Here is a 20115-nt window from a genome sequence, read left to right as displayed (position 1 = left end):
AGCTCCTTTTAGGCCCTTTCATACTTGTGGATTAATATACATATAATAATCATAGAATTGGATAAACTATGTAGAAAATAGAAGAAAAACTAAGTAAATTTTATGGTTGAAATCACAATAGTAATTCAGGGAACTAAGAAGAATCTATGTAAGCTGAAACTATGAGTGTATGACGGTTCTTGTTCATTGCTTGAGGAACTGTAGAGGAATCCTCTTAATTGAGTCAGAGTTCACAGGGGAATGAAGCAGATATATTCTGACCCCTTGTGCTCCATGCTCTAAGCTCCCATAGGAAACATCTTTTCTATCATTATTATGGAATGCACTTTTCTTCCTATTCCTATTGGTATTTATTAAAGCAAATGTACCACTGGTACATCACTGTTTTGTTTTTGACAAGAATAGACCGGTGTCTATGCGGGGATGCCAGTGCCACAGTCCTTTTTTCGAAGGGCCGTGAGTTTCTAACACATGGCGCCGGTCTATTACCGAGCACTGGCCGCGCATGAAGCACTTGAGACGGTCCCACCAGTGTGACGAACTCCCTTCTGTGACGCAGCTCCATTGATTCACCAAAAAAAAAGAGCTTTTTTTTTTTTTTTCTTTATCTGTAAGAGTGTGTGCACACTACGGAATGGCAATGGAATGGCGAATGGAGTCTATGACACAGACGGAGACACGCGCGTCTGCCACAGTCCGCGGGCAGGTGTAAGCTGTGGAATGCATGGCTGGTTTTCTGTCGCCATTCCGTAGTGTGCACGCACCCTAAGGCTTTGTTCACACCAAGTAAGTTCTGCAGAAAACTGACATGTAAGTTTTCTGCAGCCACTATTCAGTGAATAGCGGCCGCAGAAAATCCTGTCAGTTCAAACAATGGCGTGAGCGGCTCCGGCTGCACGCTCTATTGTGGGCTGTGGGGAGTTCTGATGCGGACGCGCATTGATGCGCCCGCATCAGAACTCAGTGGCGCTAAAGATCCTCCGGCCAGCAATGCAGTACCGACTGGGATGATCTATTCTGAGACCGGCCGTTCTGCGATCTACACCTTATTCTAAGTGTGACCATAGCCTAAGTCAGTAGAGTCAGCTGGGTGTTGGTGGAGTCTATTGTTTGACTGATCAAATAAATAGAAATCACAACTAGATACAAGCAGAGCCTTTCAATGAGTATTTAACCAATTATTATCCAGTAATTTTGAAATTGCATTCATTCTTATCTGTTACACACAGTTATCAACAAGAAAACCACAGCAAAAAGAGAGAGATAAAAAGCAGTGAAACTTAACACACAAATAAAAATAGATGAAAGAAAGAATGTGAATAATAGAAGCCAGGAGGGGCAGCGGACTCATTTGAAAACGACAGACCATACAAAAGTTGCAGCAGCCGGATCAGGTGGAATGGATAATAAAAAGCAGATTGCAGGAAGGAATATTGTGTGTGTGCACAAAGAATATGACTGATGAGCTGTTAGTTGAAAAAGAAGCATACAGTACAACATTTCTCTAAACCTACTAAACCCTAGAAAATAGAATCTTACAGACACAACAGATTTATATCTATTGAACGACTTACCAATAGTCCATAGATAAAATTACATTCTTTAGTGCTGTTACTTTATCCAAGAAGGATTTCTTGCGACTGTTGGGCTGTAGTTGTGGCCATTTGGGGACTGCAAAACAACCCCATTCACTAACCTAAGCTGTGATGCAGTGTGATCGCTGCAGTGCGGCATGGCAATCTTGGGTCATACAACCCCTGTTGTGGCCAAAATCACCAAGTAGCCTTAAGCCCCTTTCACATGTTTATTCTGCCCGCATTTGTGGACTCGGAACCTTAGACAGGACAAGTACCTATTAATTTCTATGACCCCATGCACATACCTGTAAGTTTTATGGGTCTGTGTTAGGGCCATGATCTGTGCAACAAGCCAAGCCATTGTGTAAGCCCATATTTGCAACACTGATCTCCTATTCCAATTAATAGGTCAATGCTAATGCAGATGGCTATGGATGTGTGAATCACCCCATAATCTTGTAACCTCTCACAATGCCATATATTGTTGAACCTGCTGGTGGGCTCTAGTGTTTTAGGGGCCACTTGTCACGGTGGCCAGGAGTGGTAACACCCACCCTCGGACATGCGACAACCGGACCTTGATTAGGAATAATGTGAGCTGCAGAGTGTAGGTGCAGGTGTGGCGACAGAGATGACAGATTCCCACTTTAAACAACATTCAACTTTACTAAAAGGTATCTTCAGTGCAATAAGGGTAACAAACAGTGCTCAGGCAAAAATAAATAATAGCAATAGGAACAAAAGATGAGTTGATAGAAAAATATAACAGTGCAGGGACCGGATAGGAGGGCCCCTTGCCTAATATAGTGAACACTCTTCCAGGATGTGGTGAAGTGTCTAAATAGTATTTTGAAGAAAGTCCTCGTACTCGTATGTATAGATGAGTCTCAGTTATCTCACCCGACCACCTTCTGCCCCTTATTGTTGGGTTTCCGTCCTGGTAGGCAACACGAGTCACAGTCCTCTGTCACTGGTTGGATCTAGCTAGTAGTATCCTTCCTACTCAACCGAGCATAAATCAGTAGAGAGCGGCTAACTTGCACTGTGCTCTACTGCAGTACAGCCTTAGTGTTCCTTTCCTTTCTTTAGATGGTTGACTATCCTGAGGTTAAATAAATCCACTGTATTGGCAAGGGGGTTGCTACTTTGTCTTTGAGTGTTTTTTCCTAAATACTAGAATCCTGGAATCACATGAAGAAAGAATCACACGGCTTGTAAAGAAAAAAAACACAGGGAACAAAGTTTCAAAAATAAAAAACACCTAAAGTATTTTACATAAAATTAGAAAGAAAAAAAGGGGGGTAAATAAATAAAAAAAATGCCATGTAAAATTTGTGTCTGATGGAACCCATGTAATTCATGTTAATTGCAGACAATGTTATGTAGCTGTTTAGACAATATAACAAACTGTACCTTTCATATATCCTGCTGTGCTAGCAGGAAGTAGAAAATTATTTTATTCTCTGGTACAAGGAGTCAAAGAGGCTTTTCCAAGCTGGAATGTCTCCTCTCTCCCTGATTGACACCTGGAAGAGTCCCAACCAGGGTCAGGGATGGGAAGGGGAGTAAGGAGGTGTTATAGTTTGCAGCACTTCAAGTTTACTCGTGAGATTGATAATGCACAAGGAATCTCCATATGGTAATGTTATTAGCATAATGAGCTATTGCCATTTGAGTGAAAGCTGTCAGGTACAGTGGTTCCTCTACAAAGCGGGAGCAAGGACAGCTTTATACAGTAATTGGTGGCTGCATTATATATAAGTCACAGTTGCAGGGCATCTTCCTGTGCAAAGTGGGATTGCGGCCAGTTTTACATCATTTAGTTTTTTTACCCCCCATTATTAAGAAATCTGATAGCCCCTATACAGCAAACATCTTCTGTACCGTCATACAGCAGGTAACAATGGCAAGCTTTCCTCTCTTGCTATACTGATGGTTTTATTAAGTTTGAAATGAAAATCCCCACATGAAATTACTAGAATACTACTGTAATGTTGTACTCTTGCAGGGGAAGAAGCATAGCTGTATATCAGCTGCAGATGTGTTTTACCAAGACAAACCCAAGGAAATTGACAGTACTTCCCATTGTTCCCTGGAGGCTACTATAAGATGGGTGTGACTCACAACTATTGGCTCTGTGAGAATGTAACATCTGGAGATCATTTTCCTCTATCCTTGCTCCAGCTCAGTGAGGTGCAGTACTAAGCAGGCCTTTAGTTTGTGTTTCTATTGCTTGTTGACATCACTGGGTGTGAACAACTAGACGAGAGGGTTCATTATTAAGGCGGCATTGTTGCCTGTGGACAGCTTTTTGGGCATAGCACTACACACACACACACACACACACACACACACATATATATATATACTGTATATATATATATATATATATATATATATATATATGTACGGTCATCCTTTAGAATTAAAGGGGTACACCACTAATTTTTAAACTTTTAATATGTTGCTGCCCTGGTGAAGAATATAACACACAGCCTATTCTTACCTCTTTGCTCTCCCCTGGTCTTCTCCTACATCATCTTCAATCTTAAGATTCATCTCAGCAGTGATAGCCCACTCAGCCAATCACTGACCGAGATGGGACAGCATCCGGGCCAATGATTGGCTGAGCGAACTGTCACTGGTGAGACAAGTCTGCTTCTGAGGTGGAGGCAGGATTGTTATGCAGAGAGGTAAGAATAGTCTGTTTGTTATGTTCTCCGCTAGGGGAGCAACATATTACAAATTTATAGTGAGCAAAATACCCCTTTAGGCCAGGTTCACACATCGTAAGACACCGGCTGTTCTGTGACACAGAACGGCCGGTGTCAGTGAAGTTTATCCCGGCCAGTACTGCAGTACCAGCCAGTTAAATGTCTTTTCTGGTGAATTGGGATGCAGGCACATCCGTGTGCTCCTGCATCCCAATTTGCCATAGTCGACAATGGAGAGTGCAGCCGAAGCCACACTCTCCATTGTGTGAGCTGTCAGTTGTTGTGTGGCCACTAGGGATCCCCGCCGGAGTGTATACTTTTCCCTCTACACATATAAGGCGGGCACCACATCCAATAATGCCGGAGTGCTAATCCTATCCAGACCCAAAGACTGCCATAGTATACGAAAAAGGAAAAAGATCCAGAAAAACAAGGTCTGCACCTCCACAATATAATAAATATTCTTTATTTAAATCAACTCCAAAAACAAAGACACAAGATTAAAAACCATAAAAATACACAAATGGTCCTAACACTGGCCCCAATAAGGCACAGTGAGAAACTGGTCCACCCCACATGATAATACAGAGACAGCAATAAAATATTATAAGCAATAATAGTTATGATATAGTGCAAAGAGAATAATATATATGTAAACTATCTGACCCTATAATTAAGTGCCACAAAGTGCAAGTGCATGTAAAAAGAATGCAACAAATCAATATCCTAAAAGAAGGAAGAAATAAATATGCCAAAAAGTCAAAAACACCAATAAAAAGTATAAATAAATAAATAATATATACAATAACAATTGCTGTCTCACGGGTGGATCAGGTAGATTAACCCCACGCGTTCCGTCACGTAGACTTCGTCAGGGGTCATATTTATTTCTTCCTTCTTTTAGGATATTGATTTGTTGCATTCTTTTCACATGCACTTGCACTTTGTGGCACTTAATTATAGGGTCAGATAGTTTACATATATATTATTCTCTTTGCACTATATCATAACTATTATTGCTCATTATATTTTATTGCTGTCTCTGTATTATCATGTGGGGTGGACCAGTTTCTCACTGTGCCTTATTGGGGCCAGTGTTAGGACCATTTCTGTGTTTTTATGGTTTTTAATCTTGTGTCTTTGTTTTTGGGGTTGATTTAAATAAAGAATATTTATTATATTGTGGAGGTGCAGACCTTGTTTTTCTGGATCTTTTTCCTTTTTCGTATAGTATACTTTTCCCTCTGACTGCAGTGCAACATAACTTTTGTATTAATCACGGCCATTGTTGCAAATTGGCCGTGATTAAAGCATACATGTCATGATGTTCCTTCACCCGAGTAGCATGCAGTCGTTCCTGCTGAAAGAAGTTTGGGCTTCTGTGCTCAAGCCCAACTGGGTCATAATGGGGTCTGTGAGCAATAAGAAGGGATCTGATTCTGTTGGCCCTATACAGATAAATATTATTATTATTATTATTATCATCTGATAGGTGATGATGTCATCCTATAGTTCACAGGAAGTCTGCTGACCCTTTACTTCCACATCACTACACAGATCACTTTTTTTCTGACACATCAAAGGGGATATCCATTGCCACCTTCTTCCAGAAACAGCACTTGTCCTTAGTTTGGGTTTTTAATACTTTTGTTATGTCTGCTTGGACCAACATTAATACATTACATGATGTTGTGTATAGGGTATTGTACATAAATACAAGGGATAGAGACTGCTGCCATATGAAAACCACATGGCATATCCTGCTAAATCCAGCTCTTCTGCAGTGTGTGAATGGAACTTTACAGCATATGAAATCTGTTACCTTGGTGCAAAAGCTGAATGTGAAACATAGAAACTGCACCTGATAAAAAAAATATCTCACTGCAAGATGAATGTGTTCCTATTCATGACTTCCTCCATGTGAGTATGATGTGCTGGTTTCCTATGCAGTACGTGAATATATTGTCAGATTATCTGCTTCCCAATTAACTATTGTATCATGACATTTACTGCAAATAAGATTAAAAAGAAAAAAAAAATCACCTGATAACATAAGGTTGTCTGAGGCTACTTGGAATTGGATATACAGTATATACAATGAAACATTTGTCTTCAATTATTTTCATCCAGCTCCCAGCATTCATTAGGAGGGGAGAAGCAGGAATTTACTATACATCTCATATATAGTGGGTTATACTGATCCTGATGTGAATGGAGATGTGACATGGGGATCTTTCAGAGCATGTTGCAGTATTACAATTTTGGCAATGGTCCAAAGAATCACAGTACAATATCTGTATCCTTTTTCACAAGCTGCTGCCTAAAGTATGCCGGATTGTGGACTGTGCTTCCTCCATGCTGTCAGCTGTATAAATCGCAGAACTGCTTAACCCATCACGGATGCAGCTATTTTGGGCCTTGAGGACACAGTGATTTGTTTTGTTTTCTTATGGCTATGTTAACACAACTTCAAAAAAAGAGAAAGAGTGTCCGCCTTTTCTATATAGAAAGATGTCCGTTTTTGCCGCTGTTTTATTGACTTAATGGAATTTGTTAAAGTCAATGGGATGCCGGACGTCCAGTGCACACAGTGTATAAAATGACTGATGTTATCTGCGCAGACGTCAAAATAATTATCATGACAGTTATTTTCGGACGACTTTTGCATATACTGGATAATATTTTTTAGTTGTTCACACACAGTTTTTCCTTTCTTCACCTTCCTTTCACCATTTTTTAGTATTATACGTATTTTACGGCGTAGAGGCGACAGGGCGTATAAGACAACCCCTGACTTTTGTCAGGGGTTCACCTGATACGCCGGAAAATGTTAACCCCTGACTGACCGCAGCCCTGATGCGGTCAGGCAGGGGCTAACTGCAGCTAAATTAAAAAAAACAAAAAAAACCCTTTAACTCACCTGGGGCCCGTTCCCGGCATCAGCGTGCCTCCCGTACCATTCCCAGTGGGCAATGTGACGTACACTGCGTGCGCCGGAGATCCCCGTACCTCACCTGGGCAGCTGAGCGTCTCATCGGAGAGGCTTGGAGACGCTCGGCTGCCAGGAGAGCTTCGGGAGAATGAGAGAAGCTTCGGGAACTTCTGTCGCCTCTCTCATTCTCCCGAAGCTCTCCTGGCAGCCGAGCAGCTCCGAGCCTCTCTGATGAGAAGCTCGGCTGCTAGGGAGAGGTTCGGGGATCTCCGTCTTGACTGCCTGATATTGGCTGACATTTAAAAAATGTTTAAATTTTCCAATTTTTGACACTAACAAAAACATGTTATACAGAACATTACCCTGTAATATTTACGCTGTTTTATTGCAATTCGTTAGCATTAAATTTGCAAATGCCACAAAACTTTTGGCTAATTTGCTCTAGTCTTAAAAGCTATATATACTGCACAAAAAGTAACACAGGTCCGTATAATAAAACCCTCCTCCATTAACATTAGTGCTATTAGTTCCTTATTGCACATCAGACTTACATGTAAAATGTTTTTGTCACATAGGGCTGGTGACAAGATTGCATCCTCTTCTCTCTGCTAACACTTATCTCTCTGTGTTAGTGTATTGTCTACAGGGACACTGCCCTCTGCTGGTCATCGCTGTTCCCACTGACATATTTAATTCACTTCACTATTTTCAAAGCCCCTCCAATCTTTTGGAATGCTTCTGGTGTATTTATTATAGATAGATAGAAGCAGGTTGATGTAATATATAATATATAAAGCAATAACATACAGAATAATAAGGCATAACACTGAGCACTATTGCTTGATATAAAATGCTGTCTTTTTTTCTACCAAAAGAGGTTTTGAAGGTATGCTTTATATCGTTTTACAGCAGCTGGGGCATAGTAGTGTAAAATGCTTGCTGCAGCTGCTGAAGAACCTCTTTTATTTAAAGAGAGGAAGAAGGGTAGCACTACATGTCAGTGAACCAGCTTTTGACTGGTTTACACAGCTCACATGGTTGACATTTCGATTTTGTCTAGATACCTTCACTTTAGACATGTTATGTAACATAATTTTTTTAAATTTTTTTGCCGAATACAGAATGTAATTTTTTCGTATTTCATTTCCGTACACACTGAATAAACTTACGTTAGAAGAGAAGTCCAGAAAAATAAAAAACTACAGTGTAGCTAGGGGGCGGGGGGAACATTAATAAACAATGTATCCCATCCCCATACCCCGGCAGCACCACATCACCAGTTATCTAACCCTTGCCAGTCATTTTCTCGCACATACCGTATCGTAGCAGATTTCATGCAACAAATGCTGCCTGATATCCACTGCAGATCTGTTATTCATCTAGTAAAGAATAGGTAGCAAAACTTTCAGTAAAGGAGTTTTACTCTCAATAGGTTGGGTGCAGGGTGCCCAGCCTACAGAGTGTGAGGAGTTGATCCTGAGCAGGGTGTAGCTATACAGCTGCTGCCCAGCTGAGGCCGAGCAGGAGACAAGCTGTGCATCCCTAAGTGCAGTGCTAGGGGATGGGGGACAGTAAACAACAATCTATACAGATTGCTGCTTAACTCCTTCCTGGCAGACTGGGTAGGAGGGAGACCCCATTTAGAGCAGGGACTAACAGCATTACGACAGGGGTGTGGATTCTTGTACAGTAAGCAGTGGTGTGCTATGCACCACTACCTACTACAGTATAGGGGTGGGCGATATTGGCCTAAATCAATATCGCGGTTTATCGTTGATGTAGACGCGGTAACGATAATTGAACGATAATTATGACACGCCCTGTTTGCAAGCCACACCCCTTTGACAAGCCACACCCACTTGGCCATGTCAAACTGGCGATTTTGTTTCAATAATATTTTTTAAAAAGAAATTCACTGAGCAGCAACACAAGGCTGGCCCATTTACTCTATAGTTGTTTTTGTTGTTTGTCATTATTAGGGGGTCTCAGAAGAGACCTGGACGTGTATAACCAGGTATACAGCCATTACAGGACGTGTACATACAGGTATACAGCTATGTACACACTACAGGACGTGTATACACAGGTATATAGCTATGTACACACTACAGGACATGTATATAGAGGTATACAGCTATGTACACACTATAGGATGTGTGTATACAGCTATGTAGTACATAGTTGTATACCTATATATACACATCCTGTAGTGTGTACATAGCTGTATACCTGTATATACACGTCCTGTAGTGTGTACATAGCTGTATACCTCTATATACACATCCTGTAGTGTGTACATAGCTGTATACCTGTATATACACGTCCTGTAGTGTGTACATAGCTGTATACCTCTATATACACATCCTGTAGTGTGTACATAGCTGTATACCTGTATATACACGTCCTGTAGTGTGTACATAGCTGTATACCTCTATATACACATCCTGTAGTGTGTACATAGTTGTATACCTGTATATACACGTCCTGTAGTGTGTACATAGCTGTATACCTCTATATACACATCCTGTAGTGTGTACATAGCTGTATACCTGTATATACACGTCCTGTAGTGTGTACATAGCTGTATACCTGTATATACACGTCCTGTAGTGTGTACATAGCTGTATACCTCTATATACACGTCCTGTAGTGTGTACATACCATAACTAACTACCATATAATTTGTAATAACTATATACAAATGTACTATACATATTACTATGACATAATACAATATATACACAACTGTACCATATAATACACTATATCCAAATGTGCCATATAATACACTATATACAACTGTAATATATATACACAGTATCTGTATGATATAATACTTTATATAAATATATATATATATAATATATATATAAACTGTACAATATATACAACTGTTCCATATAATACACTATATACAACTAATATATAGACTGAATGATATAATACCATATATATATATATATATATATATATATATATATATATATATAGAACTGTGCAATATATACAACTGTATGATATATGACTAAAATAGCCCCAGAGCAGCACCTATGACTAGTTATATCCTTCCTAACCTCACATTCTCCTCTCTTGTGGAGCCTGACCCCATCAGTAGTACCCAGCACCTATGTCCTACAGAAGGACCCGGCACCTACGCTCTATAGGACACTTACAGCTTCTATGGTGAGGTCACATTGGTAGATGATCTGCGTTAATAGGCCGCTTGCGGTCCCCGCTCAGTGACGTCACCCCGCTAGCAGTGTTTTGACTATTAGAAGTGGGGACCGGCCGGCTAAAGCGGCAAAGATACGGGCGGGGCGACAAAGCTGACCCGTTGTGACAGGATGGAGGCAAGGGAGAGCAGCCCGGGACCCTCAGCACTGCATGCTGTTATATAGAAGATGCTGAGAGACTGAGGAGCTCCGTGTGAGAGCGGCCGGGAGGGGAGCCTGACATGTCAGTGTCCTGGGGCGGGCGGGTGAAAATACCGCAGATACCGTCCTGGCGAAGTTGAGGTCGGTTAACCGACGGCAGGGACGGTATCGGTATTTTCACGGTATACTGCCCAGCCCTACTACAGTATACAGCCAAGGAGGTAAGTGGTAATGCTACTGTATGCCATCTGCACACGACCCATCAAATCTAAAACTTGCAGGTGATATGGTACATGTGAATGGATCCTAAAGGGGTATTCTGGGAGCAGTTCTTTTTATATGGTTGTGCTTGGGCAGATGGTAACAATAAACACATAAAAAAAAATCTAAGCTTCCTTCTTTGCTCCGCGTCCATATTCTTTTCTCAACGTGACCCATTCCTGCTGTGCAACACTTCCAGAATCTGGGAACTGCCTGATCAGCCAATCAGTGACTGAGGCTGGACACCGCTACGACCACTGAGGAAGCAAATCCTTATGCCAGCAGTCAGGGTCTTCTTAACAGCATTATGGGCCCCTGGGCAGAGGTGCGAATTGGGCCCCCCTTCTCCCGCGGCCGCCGCCATCAAAACCCCCCCATCTTTGCAACCCCGCCCCTAGCCAGTACAATTACTTACAATAAAAAATACAAATTATTGTTGACTTAAACTTTAATTCACAACACAGTCTCTCAGCAGCACAAAAACAAAAAATAACCGTGCGTACATGCCTCACCAAACCAGACCAGGTTGGCTGTATAATACAGAGAGTCTGTGTATACTGTATTATACAGTATGAGGCTGGGTTCACACTATGTATATTTCAGTCAGTATTGTGGTCCTCATATTGCAACCAAAACCAGGAGTGGATTAAAAACACAGAAAGGCTCTGTTCACACAATGTTGAAATTGAGTGGATGGCCGCCATTTAATGGCAAATATTTGCTGTTATATTGAAATAATGGCCGTTATTTACTGTTATATGGCGGCCATCCACTCAATTTCACCATTGTGTGAACAGATCCTTTCTGTGTTTTCAATCCACTCCTGGTTTTGGTTGCAATATGAGGACCACAATACTGACTGAAATATACGTAGTGTGAACGCAGCCTAAAGGGAAACAACACGGCTTATATATAGAGAAGGGCAAAACAACTTGTCTCATATATACAGAGGGGCAACAACATGACTATTATATATGAGAACCATGTTGTCTCCCTGTATGTATACTGTATAATACAATATACAGGGAAACAACATGGTTCATATATAGAGAAGGGCAAAACAACATGTCTCATATGGACAGAGGGGCAACAACATGACTATTATATATGAGAACCATGTTGTTTCCCTGTATGTATACTGTATAATACAATATACAGGGAAACAACATGGCATATATATAGAGAAGGGCAGCTGACGGCAGGACTCAGAGCACAGGCACTGCACAGCACCTACAAGGGGGAGCTTGCGCCGTGCACAGACCAGGGACAAGGAAGATGGCACGTCGGCCAGGAGGAGGAGGGAGGGGGGGAGCGGCCGACTGCAGCACAGGCACAATACCTACAAGGGAGCTTGCTTGGGGATCGGGGACAGGTCACAGCGGGCAGGGGCCCCCTAGGACGCAAGGGCCCCGGGCAGCCGCCTACCATGCCCAATGGGTAAGACGGCCAAAATGTCTTATCATCTGCCTAAACAAATGCTAGAAAAAAAAAAGAACTACTACTGGAATACCCCTTTAATTATTCATGTTAGTACAGTCATGCAAATACCTTATAAGTTTGATGCAGATTTAAAAAAAATTATGTGAAGTGTGTACAAGGAAATTCACTTTAAAAAAAAAAAAATCAACAATTTACTATGAATGGGGTGGAAGTGGGCATACCTGACAAGGTACCCGTGTTTTATAATTGTGGGGGTCCCACCTCTTGGCCCCTTACTGATCAGATACTTATCACCTATCCTGAGGATAAGTTTTAATCTTGGAATAGACACTTAATGCCTGTATTTTTGTATAAGGGTAGATGTATGCGCCTTTATGTACTGTACATACATATGCACCATAATTATTTCCCAAACATATATGATAAGTGTAGCCAGTGAATGTGACATGAACAGAGTCTAACCAGCTTTATTGTCAGGGTAAATCCTGTTGATACAAGCAGCTGCACTGATAAGAGACACAGTATAGAAATGCCGCCACACTTTCATATAATCTAACTGGACACATCTGAGCATAGCTACATTGCTACTAAGTAATCTAAAAGCTTTATGTTATTTACAGACTGACTGGCAATGTCTATTCTTACTTTCCAATAATTTACGTCTTCTATATCTTAATGAGATCTGTGGTAGACAGCACTGAGTAGAGTACTGCACATGTCACATTTTCTTAATGTATCATCTCTAGCTACTGTTTATAGCTGCTCCCTGTTTGGCTGCCTATAACAGCATGAGAGCCCTGAGAGGCACCTACAATACAGTACTACCCCATCACTATGTAACAGCATATGGTCTATAGGACCCCCAGGACAGATGGGACAGGCCCCAGCATTTTCATTAGGCCAATTACCTTGTGTTTCATGTGTGCTGTCTAATCCCAGCATAACAGAAGCACTTGGGAGCTGAGCCCTGGAAACCTCACATAGTCTGAATTCAGCACTTGTCATCTGCTGATCTTATACAAAAAAAATGAACCCAGTAATTTGCCGGCATGAATTCATTAAACTCTCAACAGTAAACAGATGTGGACTTTTTTGGGAACTATTTTTGAAAAAGAAAAGTTCCAAAACAACAATCTGTTTACTATTTTTCTTCTTCTTCACTTTCTGTTTGTCTTATAACAATATCCTCATGTCATAGATGGTTAAATGTTAAAGGGGTATTCCTATCATAAGAATTTACAGCACATCCATGGCTGGTACAATAACTCCAGGGCACATGAAGCCCTTTCTCCAATGAGCTGTAATGAGAATAGGAGTCACCAGCACCAGAATATACCACATAAATTTGGGAATAACATTTAAAACTTCAAATGGGGCGTACTAACTCCTATCCATTTCCCACCAGTTCTGACAAAGTCACTCTTTATTATAGAGCATGCTCTCCGCTCGCCAATGACTGACAGCCAGCTAGCCATGTGCAGTATTGACTTAAAGCTGTCAGTCCCTCCCTGGCAGGTGGGTGGTCTGGGCAGCAGTAATAAACAGTGGTTAGTGTCTAACCTAGGGTCCCAGTCACCAGTCAATGCTGCCCTGATGAGGGTTATTAGATTTTTAAAGGTGGGATCCTATTATGATTTCTATATTTGGAGTCGGGAAGCAATTTCCCCCTAGTATGGAGCAATTTCCATCTACTTCATAGGGGGTTGTGCTTTTTTCTGGATCAACACTGCACAAAAATTTGGGCTTTCCTGTACCTTATCAACCATGTTATATTGTACAGCTCCCTTCAGCAATTGTTGCTCTTCTCCCCATGACTTGCACCTTTTTTATCCTGGTTTCTCATTTTGCTGCCGCCAGTTCACACTGACATGGAGCCAGGCAAAGCGTTTTATTTGCTCACACAGTATTGCAGGTAAAGTGGACCTGTAGCCAACCCCAAAGAATGGAATGGTACTGCCATTAAATTGCTGAGGGTGCCCTGATTACATATGATGTGCCCTCCTGTTTTATAGTTTGACAAAGAAGTTTTTTGTCTGATGGACATGAACTTAATAATGGGAGTTAATATCAGGTGCTGGGTATGATTTTACAGTAAGGGCAGATATATGTTCTACATTGAGGGGTATGTATGCCTACTAGAGATAAGCGAACCTCAAGCATTGGATTACTGGTGGCTGAAGATCTTACATGCAGCCCTAGGGAGTCCTGGAAAACAAGGATACATGGCACACCAAGCTGATCCCACCACATAACCATAGCAGAGCACCACTATATACATGAAACATAGCCAGAAGCTCCATGTTAGTCCACCTTTTTGTTTCACTGTAAAGAGTACTGTAGAACACTAGGCTGTTTTATAGAAAGCTATTCTGTGAAATCCTTTACATGATTTTCTAAGCCTATGGGTGATGTATGCCGCTCTATGCCTATACTGTGCGTATGCCACTGTGTGCCTATACTGTGAGTATGCCACTCTATGCCTATACTGTGAGTATACCACTCTATCCCTATACTGTGAGTATACCACTCTATGCCTATACTGTGAGTATGCCACTCTATGCCTATACTGTGAGTATGCCACTCTATGCCTATACTGTGAGTATGCCACTCTATGCCTATACTGTGAGTATGCCACTCTATGCCTATACTGTGAGTATGCCACTCTATGCCTATACTGTGGGTATGCCTTTGTGTGCCTATACTGTGAGTATACCACTCTATGCCTATACTGTGAGTATACCACTCTATGCCTATACTGTGAGTATGCCACTCTATGTCTATACTGTGAGTATGCCACTCTATGCCTATAATGTGGGTATGCCACTCTATGCCTATACTTTGGGTATGCCACTCTATGCCTATATTGTGAGTATGCCACTGTGTGCCTATACTGTGAGTATACCACTCTAGGCCTATAATGCGGGTATGCCACTCTATGCCTATACTGTAAGTATACCACTCTATCCCTATACTGTGGGTATGCCACTCTATGCCTATACTGTGGGTATGCCACTCTATGCCTATACTGTGAGTATGCCACTCTATGCCTATACTGTGAGTATGCCACTCTATGCCTATACTGTGAGTATGCCACTCTATGCCTATACTGTGAGTATGCCACTCTATGCCTATACTGTGGGTATGCCTTTGTGTGCCTATACTGTGAGTATACCACTCTATGCCTATACTGTGAGTATGCCACTATGTGCCTATACTGTGAGTATACCACTCTATGCCTATACTGTGAGTATGCCACTCTATGTCTATACTGTGAGTATGCCATTCTATGCCTATACTGTGAGTATGCCACTCTATGTCTATACTGTGAGTATGCCACTGTGTGCCTATACTGTGAGTATACCACTCTATGCCTATACTGTGGGTATGTCACTCTATGCCTATACTTTGGGTATGCCACTCTATGCCTATATTGTGAGTATGCCACTGTGTGCCTATACTGTGAGTATGCCACTCTAGGCCTATACTGCGGGTATGCCACTCTATGCCTCTACTGTAAGTATACCACTCTATCCCTATACTGCGGGTATGCCACGCTATGCCTTTACTGTGAGTAAATTCTGACACAGAAAAGACTTATTGTGTGTTTACACAGAGAGATTTAGCTGACAGATTTTTTAAGCCAAAGCCAGGAATGGATTTGGAAAGAGGAGAAATCTCAGTCTTTCCATTATGACCTGTTCTCTGTTTATAGTCTTGTGAGGGATGAAAACAGTTAAAAAAGAATGTATGTAGGATGGTGGTTGTAGAAGTTGTTGATACACCTTGGAAGGGGATAACAATGGTTCATTGTTGAATGTGTGTATTATATTGTTTGTAAACCTCCATTGTTCAGACACCTTGAAGGGAACAATTGAGGCCATGAACTCTGATGATACTATTGTTATAGCATCTTACAGTCCTGGATAATGAGTTACAAATCCCTATAAGTTGTTTAATTAATCTTAGCCACTCACATGGTGGGTAATAGAATATAATTAACATTCATTCCAATTAGAACAAGAATGAATATATATGTAACATCAAACCAATAGGAGCTTGGTCACTGCCCATGTTGGATGCCAACTATGTATAAATATGTGGTTTGTCCAATAAATGAGGAGCTTGATTCACAGAATCCGATGTCTGTGTCATGTCTCCCAAGCTTGTAAAATACTCTTACAATAATTTGGAGTGGGTGTTTCCCCCACAGTTTGTTCCTGGCTTTGGCTTCAATAATCTGTCAGATAAATCTCTCATATCACCATAACATCTCTCAACACCTAACAAGCTATCACCTAGTGTCCTTGGCCAGGCAAGAATTGTGTGTGGACAGGTTCCCTTTACGACTCCTATGCAGCCACTGACACACTTGCAGGTTGTGGTGCAATTGTAAAGCAGAGCCAGACAGATCCGGAACCATGCGGTGTCACTCACAAATAACGCTGCTCCTGCAGATGGTGGACCATGTCACAATGAGGTGACCTATCAATGGAAGCTTAGAGAACCGCTGAAAAATAACAAAGCCACTAAATAATTGAAGCCTCTGAACAGACGTGCATAGGGGTAATGCTTTGGGACATCTGCCTTTGGCTCTAAAAACTGCATCACAACCTGTATGTGTGAATACAGCCTTATCTATGTGTGCTTACTGCCACTGTTCTCCTGGTTATTTCTGAAGACCTTCATACATAGTGACTGGAAGAAGGGGTTTCCCACTGCACAACTCAGCATCTGTACTTACTAGTCACCCAGCTTTCCCAGGATCAGAGTTAAAGGAAAGGCTTCTCTAGAGGGGCACAGCCTGTATACTGCATCCACTACAGGAGCCATTTATCCGTGTTCTCCTGCTGAATATATAGAGGACGCAATAGAACCAAGAACCGCAGAGTGCGCATTGCTCCTGAGCGGCCAGTCTGCACAGCCAGCAGCAGTAACATGGACTGGGCTGCAGAGAGGGGGCGTGGCCTGCACAGACTACGGGGGTGTGTCCGGGAGTGTGACAGCGCTCTGCTCCAATAGGCGGGCGGCCTGCGGCAGGAATGTAAGCATCAGTATCTCCATGTTCTGCTGAGAGCCGAGCAGTGTGCTGGCGCTGCTGGACGGATCCGTTGTGCGGAGGAGCAGCCGCAGCAGGAGTCGTTATATAAGGGCTGCCGGAGACCCCCCTCCCTGCACTGATAGTATCACCCACCGCCCTGTAGAGCGGTGCAGGCGCCAGTGCCCGGGCGATGCCATGTTCCAGTGTTGCGGGGGTCTGACGAGAAGTTTGTGCAGCTCCCGCATCATTCTGCCGGAAGGCGATTAGTGGGATTTCCTTCCAGAAGATCGTGCGTCATGGTCGCCGCATGCAGCCGGGACAGATCGTGATCGGCGACCCCGTGGGGAGGACGGGCCATGGAGCCGCTGCCCCTAACATGAGCCCCAAGCGCCCAAACTTTCCCGCTGGCCTGTGGTGCAGCAGCCGGGGGGGATTAGCGAGCAACAGTTCTGCTCCGTGCCGCTGCCTGCCCCCCTCGTGCTCCGGCTAGCCGGCTCCGGCCGCCCCCTCCCCGGTGCCCAGGATGAAAGTGTTCCGCAGGAAGGCGATCATCCTGTGCCTGGGCTACATCCTGCTGCTGGTCCTCACCATGCTCAACCTGATGGACAAGTGGCACAAGGAGCCGCAGCAGTGCAACGACCAGGTGCGCTACACCCCGTACCAGAGCCGCTCCGACATCCGCTACCTGTACCGGCCCTCCCCGCCCAGGAAGCGACAGCTCGTCTACGTCTTCACCACCTGGAGGTCCGGCTCGTCCTTCTTCGGGGAGCTCTTCAACCAGAACCCCGAGGTCTTCTTCCTGTATGAGCCGGTGTGGCACGTGTGGCAGAAGCTGTACCCCGGGGATGCCATGTCTCTGCAGGGGGCTGCCCGCGATCTCCTCAGCGCCCTCTACCGGTGTGACCTGTCTGCCCTCCAGCTCTACAACACCGCCGGGGCCAAGAACATCAGCACCCTGGGCATCTTTGGAGCCTCCACCAACAAGGTCATCTGCTCCTCCCCAATCTGTTCGGCCTATAAGAAGGAGGTGGTGGGCTTGGTGGATGATAAAGTGTGTAAGAAGTGCCCCCCGCAGAGCCTGAGCATGCTGGAGGAGGAGTGCCACAAGTACAACACCATAGTCATAAAGGGGGTAAGGATTTTTGACATCAACGTGCTGGCCCCATTAATGGTAGACCCTTCCCTGGACCTGAAGGTCATCCATCTAGTCAGGGATCCCCGGGCGGTCGCCAACTCCAGGATAAAGTCCAGACATGGATTGATCCGAGAGAGTCTTCAGGTGGTGCGCAGCAGAGACCCCAGGATCCGTAGGGTCCCCTTTATAGATCCTGGACATAAACTTAACAAGAAGGATGGTTCTGACTATCACGCCATAGGTGCCATGGAGGTAATATGTAGCAGCATGGGCAAGACCCTCAGGACTGCACTCAACCCCCCGAGCTGGCTCAAGGGTAACTACATGGTAGTGAGATATGAGGATCTGGTTATGGATCCCATTAAAACCGTCAGGCAGGTCTATGGATTTGTCAACCTGTCGGTAAGCCCAGAGATAGAGAAGTTCTCCCTAAACATGACTAGTGGCTCCGGCTACTCCTCCAAACCCTTTGTGGTATCTGCCCGCAATGCCACCCAGGCGGTCAGTGCTTGGAGGACATTACTTACTTTCCTGCAGATAAAGCAAGTGGAAGAGTATTGCCAGGTCCCCATGGACCTCTTGGGTTACCAGACAGTTAGCAGTCAAGAAGACGTCAAAGACTTTAGCAAGCCCTTGCTTAGGAAGCTCATGTTATGAAGACTATCTCCAGGATTGATTGACATGTTGCCTGCAAAAAACAAACATACCTGACAACTACTGTACCAAAAGTCTGCAGCTGTTACTGTACATTACTGTATTTGCTGATGGGTCCTCTTCCCTACTGTCATCTTCTGGGGTACTTGATGTTTTTGATGGTCTTTTGCTTGCATTCTATTTACCATGTCCTCAGGACCCCCTGTCATATCATGTTAAAGGTACCAGGAGGTCAGGTGAGGCCATCGCTGACTGTTCTCCTCTCTCTATCAGGTTAGGGGGTCCTGAGGACCATGCCTGGGGTCTCCTGCCATAAAATAATAATCCCTCTCAGATGATTATATTGTGGCAGCCAACATATCGCCCTCCCAAGAGAATTGCTTTACCTGTACTAGTTTCTTGATCCTGTTTGACTCACATGTTGGTTAGATAGTCTGCAAGTGGCTTTGCCTTTAGTAAACAACAACAACAACTACATTGATACATTGTATCCAAATATGACTAGAAACAAGGGAGCACCACACATTGCATGAGACGGCAATGGTCCATCAGAACACCCAGTGGGAGAACTGGTAAATGTTACAATTACTGTTAATAAAAATCAATAATTTATGATCATTTTTTTGGAAAGTATTGAGTTGGTTTTTTTTTTTTAATGTTTTTTTTTTACTGTGTATTTGGCTGAGCTGCGTCCATAGGTTGCAGTGAATGCTATTCAGTACTTTTCCTTCTAATGGATGTATTTTTTCCCTCTCCCTTGGAACAATACATGTGCTTCCTCGGAGGTTGCAGGCTGATGCAGTGAACTGTTAGAAGGAACCAGTCTGAACTTCTTTTTGTCCGTGTTATGACAGCTATGTCCTGTGTATTAGCCGAGGTTCACTGCCCAATCTTATACGCCGTGTCTACGTGCCGTAGTAAATGCTGGCATGACAGATTGAGAAAAGCAGACTACACAGACTGTTTGTTATTCTAGTTCCTGTGCTGTGT

General features: G+C 43.2%; 1 protein-coding gene across 1 annotated transcript; it reads left to right on the top strand.

Annotated features, from left to right (window-relative positions):
* The first annotated feature begins 17385 nt into the window (after positions 1–17385).
* Positions 17386–19743, top strand: CHST2 (carbohydrate sulfotransferase 2). Its single transcript, XM_069973883.1, has one exon. It carries the CDS (start codon positions 17860–17862, stop codon positions 19126–19128), a length of 1269 nt encoding a protein of 422 aa, XP_069829984.1. The 5' UTR covers positions 17386–17859; the 3' UTR covers positions 19129–19743.
* The last annotated feature ends 372 nt before the right edge of the window (positions 19744–20115 follow it).

The sequence above is a fragment of the Dendropsophus ebraccatus genome, chromosome 6 (assembly GCF_027789765.1).
Source record: "Dendropsophus ebraccatus isolate aDenEbr1 chromosome 6, aDenEbr1.pat, whole genome shotgun sequence".
Classification (NCBI taxonomy): Eukaryota; Metazoa; Chordata; class Amphibia; order Anura; family Hylidae; genus Dendropsophus; species Dendropsophus ebraccatus.
Note: the sequence above shows the minus strand (reverse complement) of the source record. Positions and strands in the feature narration are given on the sequence as shown.

Bases quoted from the DNA above. Each gene is read 5' to 3' on its own strand.
- CHST2 (XM_069973883.1), top strand. From the start codon at position 17,860: ATGAAAGTGTTCCGCAGGAAGGCGATCATCCTGTGCCTGGGCTACATC.